General features: G+C 38.8%; 4 protein-coding genes across 5 annotated transcripts; 1 reads left to right on the top strand and 3 right to left on the bottom strand.

The window, feature by feature from the left end:
* Positions 1 to 104: 104 nt before the first annotated feature.
* On the bottom strand, positions 105 to 2,556 carry LOC106440612. 2 transcript variants are annotated; one of them, XM_013882328.3, is made up of 11 exons: positions 2,156 to 2,508; positions 1,967 to 2,029; positions 1,751 to 1,832; positions 1,583 to 1,648; positions 1,419 to 1,491; positions 1,278 to 1,320; positions 1,028 to 1,143; positions 875 to 944; positions 709 to 791; positions 579 to 625; positions 105 to 349 (listed from the first exon to the last, which is right to left on the bottom strand). In XM_013882328.3, exons 1-10 carry the CDS (start codon positions 2,366 to 2,368, stop codon positions 595 to 597), a joined length of 840 nt encoding a protein of 279 aa, XP_013737782.1. In that variant the 5' UTR covers positions 2,369 to 2,508; the 3' UTR covers positions 105 to 349; positions 579 to 594. The 2 variants fall into 2 exon arrangements, with proteins under 2 accessions (XP_013737782.1, XP_048613095.1); XM_048757138.1 differs by lacking the exon at positions 105 to 349 and having other exon boundaries at positions 367 to 625; positions 2,156 to 2,556.
* Positions 2,557 to 3,365: 809 nt separating this feature from the next.
* On the top strand, positions 3,366 to 5,078 carry LOC106444551. The gene is made up of 6 exons (XM_022703680.2): positions 3,366 to 3,561; positions 3,650 to 3,770; positions 3,943 to 4,058; positions 4,159 to 4,552; positions 4,631 to 4,739; positions 4,825 to 5,078. The coding sequence occupies exons 1-4, from the start codon at positions 3,491 to 3,493 to the stop codon at positions 4,166 to 4,168; spliced, it is 318 nt and encodes a 105-aa protein (XP_022559401.1). The 5' UTR covers positions 3,366 to 3,490; the 3' UTR covers positions 4,169 to 4,552; positions 4,631 to 4,739; positions 4,825 to 5,078.
* A 292-nt stretch (positions 5,079 to 5,370) lies between these two features.
* Positions 5,371 to 6,423, bottom strand: LOC106440614 (PRA1 family protein F3). Its single transcript, XM_013882332.3, has one exon. It carries the CDS (start codon positions 6,067 to 6,069, stop codon positions 5,524 to 5,526), a length of 546 nt encoding a protein of 181 aa, XP_013737786.1. The 5' UTR covers positions 6,070 to 6,423; the 3' UTR covers positions 5,371 to 5,523.
* A 2,347-nt stretch (positions 6,424 to 8,770) lies between these two features.
* Positions 8,771 to 12,002, bottom strand: LOC106442684. The gene is made up of 5 exons (XM_048757594.1): positions 11,874 to 12,002; positions 10,090 to 11,778; positions 9,347 to 9,838; positions 8,907 to 9,191; positions 8,771 to 8,797 (listed from the first exon to the last, which is right to left on the bottom strand). Exons 1-5 carry the CDS (start codon positions 12,000 to 12,002, stop codon positions 8,771 to 8,773), a joined length of 2,622 nt encoding a protein of 873 aa, XP_048613551.1.
* Positions 12,003 to 12,534: the final 532 nt, after the last annotated feature.

Here is a 12,534-nt window from a genome sequence, read left to right as displayed (position 1 = left end):
TGTTTTTGGAGGGTCAAGAGATTTGTTATGCAGTGTGGACAGAGAGAGGAACAAGAGAAAACAAAACACTGAAGGCTTTCTTTACTCGCACGACAGTGTAATAATGATGCATGAAAAAATGACTTGCCTGTCAATACAGTGATGCATTGGGTCCTTGGGGGTATCTTTTCTGCCTATCCGCATCACCAATCAACATTTATTTCTCAAATTGAACAAAGATAAGATACTATATATACACACACAAAGAAAAGCCCAAAACTGGAGAGGACATTGGTGGGGGCAGTTGATTAAATGACCTTCAGGGGACCATGGCAAGACCAAGAACTTGATTCACTCTATCCAAGATCATCCGCATATGCACAGAAATATCCAACACAAGATTTTAAGATCTTAACAGTAAAAATCTTGGAGCCTTGAGTAAATCTTTGGCTAGATAAATATATACACATATTTCGAATGTGTCAGCATAGAAGGACCCATCTTCATGACAACAATTAAACTAGTGGTGACTTAAAAATAAGAAACACAGGTTCCTTCGCTTATGATCTCTCAATCATGTTCTCGGAAGTGAGGCTTACTGTTTATGAGAATCTTCTACTGTTTCCTCATCTTGGATCTTGCATATCTAGAAGAAACAAAAACCAGAGGGTGAAAATCTTGCAAAATGAGAAATTTAATAGTAATCGAGAAAATGCAAGAAAAAACTACTCTATATGCATGCCGCCTCGGTCTGAAGAGGATAGGAGGTTGCCTTGAAGATCATTCATGACATAAGTCGCTTGTTCAATTTCCTGTAATTAGTGAGATTTCAAGTATATAAAGACTGCAAAGACCAAAAAAAAAAAAATCATAAGCAAGTATTAACAAATGATACCTCAAAATCAGCAAATGCAACTGGCATTCCGCCTCTTGCTCGTATTTTCAGGATGTTGAAACCAGAATATCTGTAAGCAGGGGGGATCACAGATCAATCGATTTTACAAAAGCAATGATACTTCAAGAAGTTTAAGCCATTGCATACTGTTACCTAGACAGGAGTTGTTTGAGTTCATCTTCTGTGCAATTAGGCCCTAGATTGGCTATAAACAAGGTGGAACATGGTCGAGCGCCAGAACCTCCTTCAGATGCTTTTTCCAAATACCCCTGTTAGAAATGTGTGTCTATAAGCTTTTGAACCACAAACAAGTCTAAATGGAAGTAACAAACTGAGATTTTCCTAATCTTCACCGGACTAAAGATAGCAACTGGTTGATAGATTAGATTTGGAATGTACTTACACTAGTAGGTGGTGCTTTACTATCTTGATCAGAGTCCACTTCGCTGTAAATTAGCAAAAAGATATATCAGTTTAGACATTAGTCTTCTGCTTCTGACATAGAGGACTACAAAACCAAAGCTTCTAAATGCACTTTGCGAACCTTTTGGTATTATCAATTTCCTTTGGAGAATTGCTATTTCCAGGTTCCTGCGCCTCATAAGGATCGCTTTCCCCTAAGATGTATCAAAAGATCAAGCAGGCACATGAACATAAAATTCAGAAATTAGGAACTTAGCCAAGTAACTACCAGAACAACATTATTACCTTCATCACTCTGGTCGTCCGATGTCTCCTTGTTTCTGTTATCAATTACGACATAAGGCCCACTTCCTGTCCACGCAGAGGGTTTTAATCACTCATCAGTTTCTACAACTTACTCACTCAATATAGCAAGACGAGAACAGAGTAAAGTATATAACTATATTTATATACCTGGCCTATCTTTTCTTCTAGAGTTTGATCTAGCTACTTCTATATGCAGAGTCGATCCTGTTTGAGGATCAAACTTCACACCCTGTGGAAAAAAAGGCTTCACCACAATCAAATAAACTATAATCTTTACACATAGAAACTTCATAAGGACAATGTAAAGACTAAAGACAACAACACCACTATTGAGTCACCAACTCAGATCAAAGTGAAGCTCACATTTAGCTCATTCATTGCAGCCATGGCGAATCCATGACTCGAGAATGTTGCAAATGCAACTACCTGAAACACCCATAACGAACAAAAATAAGTACAGAATCATAAAGTATCCATCTTTTCTCAAAATTAGGAACCAACAAGTCTCTAACACGAGTTCTGGGGGAAGTGAAATTGGAGGCAGTACAGAACCTGGTCGCCGCGTCCGGTGTACTTGAGCTGGCAAGACTCGAATCCGGGACGACGGCGGAAGAGGTTGTGGATCTCACGAGCCTTGACGTCGTCAGGCAAGCCGGAGACGAAGAGTGTGTTGATCGCCCCAGGTTCGTCGGCGAAATGCTGGAGCGGCTGTGGGAGAGGATTGTAGACGTAGTAAGGATCGTATGGTTGGTGATACGCAGCCATTTTCTCTCTGGCCGGCGGCGATGTTGACGGTGGTAACAAGCGCCGGCGAAGGGAGGTGACATGTAAATAGACGATGGTCTACTATCGGAGTCCAATGGGCTTATATTGGGCCTTTATTAAAGTCTTTATCCAAAATCTACTGTGCGTTTTAGGCTTCGTAATGAAATTTTAGATTATAAATTAGTTTTCTTCACTGATAGAGTGAACTTTCATGGGGTTTGACAGGGCCTAATACCATGATTAACGCTGGGGGCGTGGGTTCTTAGGTTTTTTTTTTTTTCCGATTTAAAAAAAAAATTAAAAACGGACCAATCACGGGTTGCCACATGTCAATGGGATCCGCGAATACAGCTCTTGATTATAAGATGAGATCCGCTTATTTTTAAATTTCTTTTTTTAAAAAGCAACTATAAAAGCCGCCGTTAAAGGTGCTCTAACAAAATGTACCCATGTGAGCTTTTGGTCCCCTTTCCTTGCATGATGCAAAAAGGGAATATGAGAATATCCATTTATATCGTTTTTTAGTTTATAAACAACACTATATTATGTTTTTTTGGTGGGGTTTTTGTATAGTGTTGTTGATGACTTCTTCTTTTGGTAACTAATTACTACAATTATTATTCCTAAAGAGAATCATTTAAAAATAGATTTATAATTTGAGATAAGATAAGTCTAGAAAGGTCATCTTTTTTAATTATACAGGGGTATCCTGGCTGTACAAATATAGTTGCCACGTATCGATTTCATGTTCCTGGCAATGCCAAAATGTTAATTTTTCAGTGACCGGGACTCGAACCCTCGTAACTTCACCGTATTAGACTTTGACCCTCAAGTTACCAGAAAGATCATCAAAACTAAGTAGCCTGTACAAAGTTGATTTGTTGTGGATGACGAACGTTATTACAAGTTTGAAGTATTAATGAGTTGGACTAGTCCACCGAAAATAACACAAATCAACTGATAAGACTATCATTAACCGGGTCTCTTAACCCGTCTCTTAGTGTTTTTGAAATTTAAAAAAAAAAGAAAAAAGGTAATTATCTCAAGCGACGTCTCTTGATTTAGAGACAGAAGAGACGACTCTTGTTTCCGTCGAATCTCTCGTCCTCTTCCCAGCATCACATGAATCATACTCTAGCTGATTTTGAAGCGGCTCAGCAGCAACAAGCAGCTATCAACGCGATTCTTCTAAGGTCAGTGAAACCTAGAACTTTCCAGAATCTCATGTCTCAGACACAGCATCAATCGTAAAAACAAAACCTTTCTTGTTTTTTTGATTAGAGGTGGGAGAACAATGTCCTCTTCTTCGGTAATTACACCAGAAGACGTGCTCGAATCTCTTATGAACGATGGCACCATCGATGCCCTTCGATTAGAGATCATCAATCAACTCAAAGCCAATGTATTCTCTCCAGCTAAACCTAATTTTTCTTTTCGATTCCAAATTCTTACCAAAAGACAACTCTTTTTTTTTCGTTCAGGGTCTAGTTTAGTTCGGAGATTTTGATTGTCTTAATAGTATATAAGTTACTCCATTATAAGTAATGTGTTTGAGTGCATGTTTGTTGTAACAGGAAGAGTTGAAGAGCACAACCATTAAGATGGCAGAGGAGAGCAAAGTTCTTAACACACCTGGTGCTGAGAAACAGACTAAACGAGAATTCTTTGATACTCTTCGCCAAGAACTCGAGTTAGTTTCTTTTCTGATTTCCTGCATTGCGTTTTGGTTTAGGTAGTTCTGTATAAAAACAAAACCTTTCTTGTTTTCTTGCATACTTGTGTTTTTGCAGGCGTTTGTGAATCTTGTTCTTGCACTATGCGATCCTGGTGATTCAGTTGTCATGTTCCAGCCCTACTACTTCAATGCCTACATGGCCTTCCAGATGACTGGTGTCACCAACATCATCGTTGGTCCTGGCCATCCTGATACTCTCTACCCCGACGCAGATTTCTCCTTGACTCTGTCTATCACATTTTTTCATGAAGTTCTGACTCGTGAGTCTTTTTTTTTTTGCCAGATTGGTTAGTGAAGACGCTCTCTGAGTCTAAGCCGACCCCAAAAGTTGTAACTGTTGTGAATCCTGGTAACCTAAGCGGCACCTATGTCCCTGAACCGCTTCTTAAGAGGATTTCAAAGATATGCGAAGATGCAGGGTGTTGGCTGATTGTAGATAACACATACGAGTGAGTTCCTCCTCAACTCATTTGCTATGATTTGAATGTTAGTTTAGTTGAGAGGTAAGGGATTATGAAAATGGGCAGGTATTTCATGTATGACGGTTAAAAACATTGTTGCGTTGAGGGAGACAACATAGTTAACGTCTTCTCCTTCTCCAAAACCTATGGCATGATGGGTTGGAGGCTTGGATATGTGAGTAGTGTCTTTTTCTGTTTCCAAATTCTTGATTTATGAAACTTATTTAATCTCACGAAAACGTTTTGATGGAGTCTCGCAGATAGCTTACTCACAGAGATTAGATGTGTTCGCGGCAGAGCTTTTGAAAATTCAAGACAACATCCCAATCTATGCTTCCATAATATCTTAGCGCCTGCAAGTCTTGCTTCAAGTGCTCTCACTGCAAATCCACCCTTCGAGTCAGTTTATTTCTTCCCCCTTTCATCACTTTTTGTCTATGAATATGAATGATGTTTGATAATAACTTGGATTGTCTACGCTGATGTTTTCATAAATTTGTTCTTCCTTCTCGTATTTTTTTCACATGTGTTCTTATTAATTTTTTTTTTAAGAACCCCTAAATAAGAAATTCCTACTGGAGTATAAATATGTTAGTGTCTCTTAACTAGGTTTCTTAAATAATATTTAATACTTAAAAATTATTAAGAGAGCCAAAATGAATTTTTGGGTTAACGATGCTCTAATGAGTCTATGAATTTCTCGGGCTAGTTCAATAATGTAGGTCCTTGTTTTTTCTACTTTGGCCTGCAGAAGTAATAACGTTCGTCACCCACAACAAAACTCAAAAACAATGAGAAAGAAAGAGTAACTCCCAAACCAAACTCACACCAATATAATAAATTAAAAGTTATTATCACAACATTAAATGATTAAAAAGAAATACAATATAATATACAAAACTAAAATCGCACATGAAAGTTCGAGATCAATCAATCGGTTCAAGTCGACGGCCGTGACGTCAGGCAAGAGTCTCAGCCATCGCCGCTTCTTCATCCAAGAAGAGATCATCCGTCTTCCTAACAACCGCATGGATCAAAACCAACACAGCTCCGATCAACAACGCACCAGCTATATTAAGCGTCGCGTTGGTCAAGAACAACAGAACAATAGTAATCACCGATAAACAAACCAACACCGTCTTATCATCGACCTGGTAACTAAACAACTTGATAGGCTCGTCGCGGAGGAAGTAGAGGAAGATCCAGACAAAGACCAACACGGTCAAGACGATGAGCGACGTCGGATGCTTGATAAGGCTGAAGAAGATCACGACCAAGAAGACGATCGCGTAGTTCGTCTGGAAGTAGACGAGGTTCTTCTTGATTCTTGAGAAAGCGTCGGAGACTCCCCGAGGGAGCCCCATGGAGTGGAAGTCGAACATCACTCTCCATGGGCGGCGCGTGGCGAGCCCGTCTTTGATTTGTTGCTTGACGCGTGAGATTGAGTCGAGATCCACCACCGGGGAACCATGAGACGACGTCGGAATGGCGCCGTAGTTTGTCATTATTTATTGTTAGTTATGGAATGGAGAAATAATGAAAAGACTGTTGTAGTTTATAAACTGTTAGGTGATGCACATTTGCATTTGTAGATTAGCTAAATAGTATGTTTATAGGGGAAAAAAATGTTTATAGAATAAAACAAAGATTAAAATTAGATAAGATCGTGATTATTTTTTATACTAGAAAACATGTTTTGAAAATAAAATATTATTATAGATTACCGTGAGGATCTGATTAACTATCTGGTCAAACATCTGAAAATTAAATTATCTAGATTTGGGAAACAGCAACTTATACGGAGTAGTAGATAGATTACATGTTAAGTACAGTTGTGAAGGTGAGTATATTTTAACTTAATGATGATTTTGATAAAGTAACGGTGACAGACAAGAGTCACCGAGGAGATGACATTATTGAATTGTCCTACAGGTTGCACGTGGTCCCATTCTAGAGGAGTCTCAGTCCCTCTGGCATGTAGTTACTGTTTTAACAAATGTTATGTCGGCAAGTACATGAGGAGTCCTCTCCATCTACTTAACGCCTTTCCAATTTCATTGATTTTGGGCTTTTACAAACATACGAAGTTAGTTTAATGGGTCTATCATAAATGAGGCCTCTCTTTTGACAATATTTGAGCCCAAGTTCTTATTATGACACCAGTGCGCTAGACGCCGAGGTTATTGTGATCTATCTTTTTTAAGTTATTGTGATCTATTAAAAGCATGTTTATTGGAAAGTTCTTAGAACCATATCTTAACTTTTAACTAAAAAAACTAAGAATCGGCTTTTAAATAAAAGTTTTAAGAGACGGTTCTTAGTTTTTCTTAGTTAAAGTTAAGAAACGGTTCTTATATTACGTTAAAAACCTCATCCTAAGAACCCTGCAATAAACATGGCTAAAGGATAAAATGTTCTAAAGATTAAATTATTGGTTGGTCATGGTGAGATGATATTGGCTGTTAGTGATGTTAAGTGACAACAACCTTCTTATCGTGTTACGTTTTATTTAACTTCAGTGGGTTGTTATGTTATTTACATCAACTTATCTCATTGGAAGAGAAAGAATACCGCTTTCTTACTCGTTATATGGGAACATCTAAATTATCTCATTGGAAGATAAAGAATACCGCTTTTCTTACTCATTATTTACATCTTTCCAAAGGTTGTCCCTTAACTTTCATCATTTCAAAATCATAAACAAATCAGAATTTGGTAACATTACCAATAAGTCTGTAACTACTTTAGAAATTACAAAATAATGACTAATGATTTTTAACCCAGTTAATTAAAAAATAAAAGATTGAATAACAAGGTACACAATAACACAGAGAGACTCCAATATATACACATGTTCACGATGCAGAGCCTTAGACCGTCTGTTTCAACATAATCAACAAATGCTAACGTATCTTCAATTCCTCTCCGGCCGGCTCTAACCTTTTTAAAGCAGACCTCACAGGTTTACTTCAATATTGAGTAGGCAGGCCTCACAAGTTTCGTTTGACTATTAGAATTACTAGAATCTTTGTCCGCGCGGAATGAGTTTAGTATGTATTATGGGTTTCAGATGTTTTGTTTGTTTATATATGACTTAGTTTTGTTTTATCTTATATATTGGGTTATCATGAAACAAATTATTAATCATAAGTAAAGTTCATTTGGTTGTGACAGAAATGAACCATGTATTACATGTGCCAAATCTGAGAACACATCACATCACTATTCTAACATAGCAGGTATTCACATATTTATATTTTTGTTTGAAATCAGTGTGCTTTCACTTTGTATTTACAATTGAGTTCTAGATTTTGGTTTGACATTCTTTTTACGATTATAAAATTTGAGTTTTTGGTTTGAATGAGAGCATTGTATTCTCAAAAAAAAAATAAGAAATATGGTGAATATCAATATTCTGCTATTGTTTAAAAAAATAGTCTAGGTAATCAAAAACAATATAAGAAGAAGTTCAAGTCATTTGGATAACAGGAGATGATGTGTGGACCATAAGAAAGAAATAGCCTGAAATTGTAAAAGATTGAGTTAGTTGATTTAATTATAAGTATAAACTAAGCCATGGTTATTTATATAAGAAGATATTTACATGGCATAGCTGGGTATAAACTCCTTGTAAGCTCTTCTTCATTTGATTGTACCATCGTTTGGCTGATATGCTCGGGACTGTAAATCTGTGAAAATAATAATTGTTCAAATGAGCTTTGAAAATTGATGGATATGAAGAATTATATATTAATAAAATTACCGTTGTGGGGATGAAGACCTTTGAAGATTTCTTTGTATACTATGTCTTTTGCCCTCAGCTGCTACGAATCTTCGTATTTGATGATCGTTAGTCCTGCTTTGCTTGTGACACGTGATAGAGCCACATAAAGTTGACCATGAGCGAAGACTGGTTTAGGCAGATATAAGATGACCTCTTTTAAACTCTGGCCTTGACTTTTATTGATTGTCATTGTATAGCACAGTCTAATAGGGAATTGTCGCCGTCGTAATGTGAACGGTAGCTTTGTTTCTTCATGCAAAAGAACAATTCTTGGTATTAAGACCTCTTTCCCAATATGTGAGCTAGTGACAATTTCCGCCTTCAGAACGCGGTCCCCTATGCGGGTTAAGATCATACGGGTACCATTGCATAATCCTTTTTTTTATTTATGTTTCGTAGAAGCATAACCGGGGCACCAACTTTCAGAGTGAGCTTGTGCGAGGGTAATCCTGAGAATTCCAATGAATTGAGATACTCGATAGAGTATAATGTTTCATTATGTTTGGATCGAGTGTCCGATATCTCAAAGCTTTCGGAGCTAAAATAATCTCTTGAAACCTCGTCGGTTTGCGAGATGGTATAGGCGTTGATTTCATCGATGGTTTCATTACGGGGTGTGAGTATAACCTTATCAGTGTAGGATGTCTGCGGATTAGTCATCTTGCTAATGTCTCCATATGCGGCATCCACAACTTCTTTTAGTGAATCATCACCACTCACACGAATCAACGATTTATCAACTGCTATCATCTGTTCATGGTGGTTGTCACACTCATACCCCGATTCTAGGTGTGGATGACCTTCCCCGACCTGCAGAAGCCAATCGGAGAACTCCTTTTCTTCCTGATTGACTCGCATATTTATTTTTAAAGAGAATTTGTGACAGCTACCCCATAGGTATGAGTGACTTATCGATGCCAAGACAGTATCAGCTCTGTTGCCTTGTGGAATCACAGGTAGAATATGTCTGAAATCATCCCCTAACAAAACTGTCTTACCGCTAAAAGTCTGCTCCTTTGTAGAAGGTTTTTTTTTGACATTATGTCTCTCAACGTCTTGTCCAGTGCCTCAAAAGCATGCTTATGCGTCATAGGTGCTTCGTCCCAAATTATAAGATCTGTTTTCTCGATTAGCTCAGCCAGCATTGTTCCAGGTTTGATGTTGCAGAGCTTATCTTCACTGAGCTTTAAAGGGATATTAAAGCGTGAATGCGCGGTTCTACCGTTAGGTAACAATAATGCGACTATTACTGAAGAGGCAACTGGCAAAACTATCTGTTTCCTTGAACGAATCCTTGATATAATGGGTTGGTATAAGAATGTTTTCCTTGTTCCTCCTGCGCCATATACAAAGAATAGCTTTCCATCCTTTTTATCAACAGAGTCTAAGACCGCTTCGTAAATCGCACGTTGATCAGGATTAAGTTTGTTGAATTGCATGTCATGTCTTAGAGTTTCCTCAGCAACATCGTAATCCAGTTCTTGGTTCCACTAACTGTTTCCCAGTTCTCTTAGCAAAACACGTTTGATCTTTGGCATCTCTTTAATATCACCTAGTGCGCATCAACTTTTCCACCTCAATTAACATGTATTGCTCAAGAGTATCATCATCCAACTCCAGATTTGCATGATTTAAGATTCTCTGCCTCTTGTAGAGTATGTCCTCACTCATCGATCTCCACGAGTTTTCCCATAGGTTTTTAGGGCTCGAAACGAAACAACTATTTAGAAACGTGACAAACATTTCGCGGAGCTGGTATGGGGTAGCCCATAAAGCACCCTCTGACATACTCTCGAGCCACTCGACATCGTTGTCCAAATATCCGCGCGTAGCAAACTGATTTGAAGTCAGGATATTTCACATCGTTGTATGTTTTGAGCTCGTCGTAGCTTCTAGGACCCTTTATCTTATTTATGAGGATCCTTAGATAGTAACGATCACCTGCTGATGGATGAACATCTACAGTTCTTCCTATGGCTCTGCCTCTCTTACCCTCAGACCAGACTTTAGTATTATTGTTCCATACGAAATATTCTGGTATTTGCACATACGTTAATGTTCGTGCGAACTCCGACCTTTTGCATAAAACCATCCATTCAGTGAACATTGTTTTCTCAATACCTGGCTTGCGGATTACAAGACCGAGGTTATCAGACGTCCGCCACATAGACTCACAAGCTGATAGATATCGAGCATCTATGTATTCTTGGATCTCATTTCGGTGTTTGATGACCCTCTCTTTCGATCCGCCAGAGGCTGTTGCGTCAGATGTACTGGCCGTATTTCCTTTCTCAATGACAGCTGTTGCTCTGTCAACACCCTTGGTAATGTATTTGAATAAGTACTTGACCGCACTTGTACGATTACACCATTCAACATTAATATGAGCCTCGTACTTCTTCAGGAGATCGATGTTATGAGATACGACAAAAGTGTTGTCCAAGGTTGCTTCATTCTTTACCACAGTCGCATATTCGTTCCGGCGCCGACGATACAATATATATCCCGACTTGTCAACCGAAGTGTTGTCATTATACGGCCGAGGAAACTTTCTCGTGCACACATTTTTATCCATACATGGTGACTTCGGATTCATGACACCACATGGACCATGGATCATGTGTTTTGTGACTAAAGCATAAGCCTCTGGATCCTTTTCTTTGTCTGGGAGCTCGGCTGATATGATCGCATCTACTTCATCCGCGCTTGGCGTTCTGGAAGAGTTTCCAAACCACAATAATATATGTGCATGGGGGAGACCTCTTTTTTGAAACTCTATCCGGTGAACTGCTGCTGTATATGGTTTGAAGAAAGTTCCTTTTTTGAAATCCTTGAGCAGCTGATCCAACTTCATTTTAAAGACTCGACATTCAATGTCTGGTCTATCATTAGGAAATTCTCCACCATATCTGGCAAGATGCTCTTTAATCTCACTCCAGTTAAGATTGGCAGTAATTGTGACAAACAAATCTGGATTACCATATTCTCTGCAAATAGCCATTGCGTCATGGTATTTCTCAACTAAGAACCGAGGGCCACCGGTGAAACTTGGTGGAAGTATAAACCTTTGACCAATAATTTTGGCATCGGTATCGCCTATGGATACAGCATCAAGGACATTATTGTAGAGTTCTGCCCTCAGGACATCGTGGTTGTTCCTCGCCCACCTTAACCGATCCTCCTCGATTGCCGTATAAATGTCAACTATATATTGATGGAGTAGACGACCGCTCTTTATTAAAGTCATTCCTTGGTTAAGATGTGTCTGAATTTGAGCTGCGTAGAATTCACGTATGGTTAGGAATTTCCTTGTTCTGGAAGTTCCTGTCTCAAGATGTAGTGGGATCTCGGGATGGAAACCATACTCACCAAATGGAAACAAAAGAGGGTATTGGAGGCTCATGTATAAAGGGTGATCATCACGTAGCTGCTGCAAAGTGTCAGTTTGGAATTAGACCACTATATCTCATTCTCCGATTGTTGATGACATATCCCCTACGATAAGACCTGCCACCTCACTAGTACCCGGAAGATCGTATTCTTTCCCTTTCCCTTATCTGGGACCAATTTAACAGCAAATTCTTCTCCAACAGTTTCGTAGTGGTCACGCGCTCGTCGGAAAACCTTAGCCAAACAGTTATTATCATCAATCATCTCGATAAGCCGCTCTAATGTTGTCTCATCAAGACTACCTTCTGTTGAAGTTTAACCCATCGCATTTAACCGATTTTTGACTTCGTTCTGTGTATCAAATATATACAGCTGGAGATATTCTGGGAGACGACCCTGCCGCAGTATAAGCGAGCCAATTCTATGGTGGGTTTATCCTTGGATCCGTATAGTATACGGACCAGGCACATGCACCACACTACAATCCATTTGCATACCAATGGATGTGACAGAGAGGACATAATTATAGACTCGAATAGTATCTCGAAACTTCTTGGACTGAAGAAGTTCTTCTAACAGGGCTGGAGGTTGTCTAATTGGTGAAATCTTGATTTTGCCATGATTACAGCTAATTGTGAATGTTGGTTCACCGGTTCTGGGGTTTGTACCGGTGCTTTCTGAAATCCACATAAGCACACCACATTTTGTGCATGCTACAATTGGGTTCTCTTCGGGTTTTGATGTCGAACCTTTATCTGAATAAACAATTGTATTTAATTATTAATTCTAATGGATT

The sequence above is a fragment of the Brassica napus genome, chromosome C5, assembly GCF_020379485.1.
Source record: "Brassica napus cultivar Da-Ae chromosome C5, Da-Ae, whole genome shotgun sequence".
In the NCBI taxonomy this organism is placed as follows: domain Eukaryota; kingdom Viridiplantae; phylum Streptophyta; class Magnoliopsida; order Brassicales; family Brassicaceae; genus Brassica; species Brassica napus.
Note: the sequence above shows the minus strand (reverse complement) of the source record. Positions and strands in the feature narration are given on the sequence as shown.

Bases quoted from the DNA above. Each gene is read 5' to 3' on its own strand.
- LOC106444551 (XM_022703680.2), top strand. From the start codon at position 3,491: ATGAATCATACTCTAGCTGATTTTGAAGCGGCTCAGCAGCAACAAGCA. The intron at 3,562-3,649 runs GTCAGTGAAACC...TTTTTTGATTAG, and splicing joins ATCAACGCGATTCTTCTAAG to AGGTGGGAGAACAATGTCCT. The intron at 3,771-3,942 runs GTATTCTCTCCA...TTGTTGTAACAG, and splicing joins TCAATCAACTCAAAGCCAAT to GAAGAGTTGAAGAGCACAAC.
- LOC106440614 (XM_013882332.3), bottom strand. From the start codon at position 6,069: ATGACAAACTACGGCGCCATTCCGACGTCGTCTCATGGTTCCCCGGTG.
- LOC106440612 (XM_048757138.1), bottom strand. From the start codon at position 2,368: ATGGCTGCGTATCACCAACCATACGATCCTTACTACGTCTACAATCCT. The intron at 1,492-1,582 runs GTAATAATGTTG...GATACATCTTAG, and splicing joins GGACGACCAGAGTGATGAAG to GGGAAAGCGATCCTTATGAG. The intron at 792-874 runs GTATCATTTGTT...CACTAATTACAG, and splicing joins TTGCATTTGCTGATTTTGAG to GAAATTGAACAAGCGACTTA.
- LOC106442684 (XM_048757594.1), bottom strand. From the start codon at position 12,002: ATGATTGATGATAATAACTGTTTGGCTAAGGTTTTCCGACGAGCGCGT. The intron at 11,779-11,873 runs GTACTAGTGAGG...GACACTTTGCAG, and splicing joins GAAAGAATACGATCTTCCGG to CAGCTACGTGATGATCACCC. The intron at 8,798-8,906 runs GTTTCAAGAGAT...TGGAATTCTCAG, and splicing joins CCATCTCGCAAACCGACGAG to GATTACCCTCGCACAAGCTC.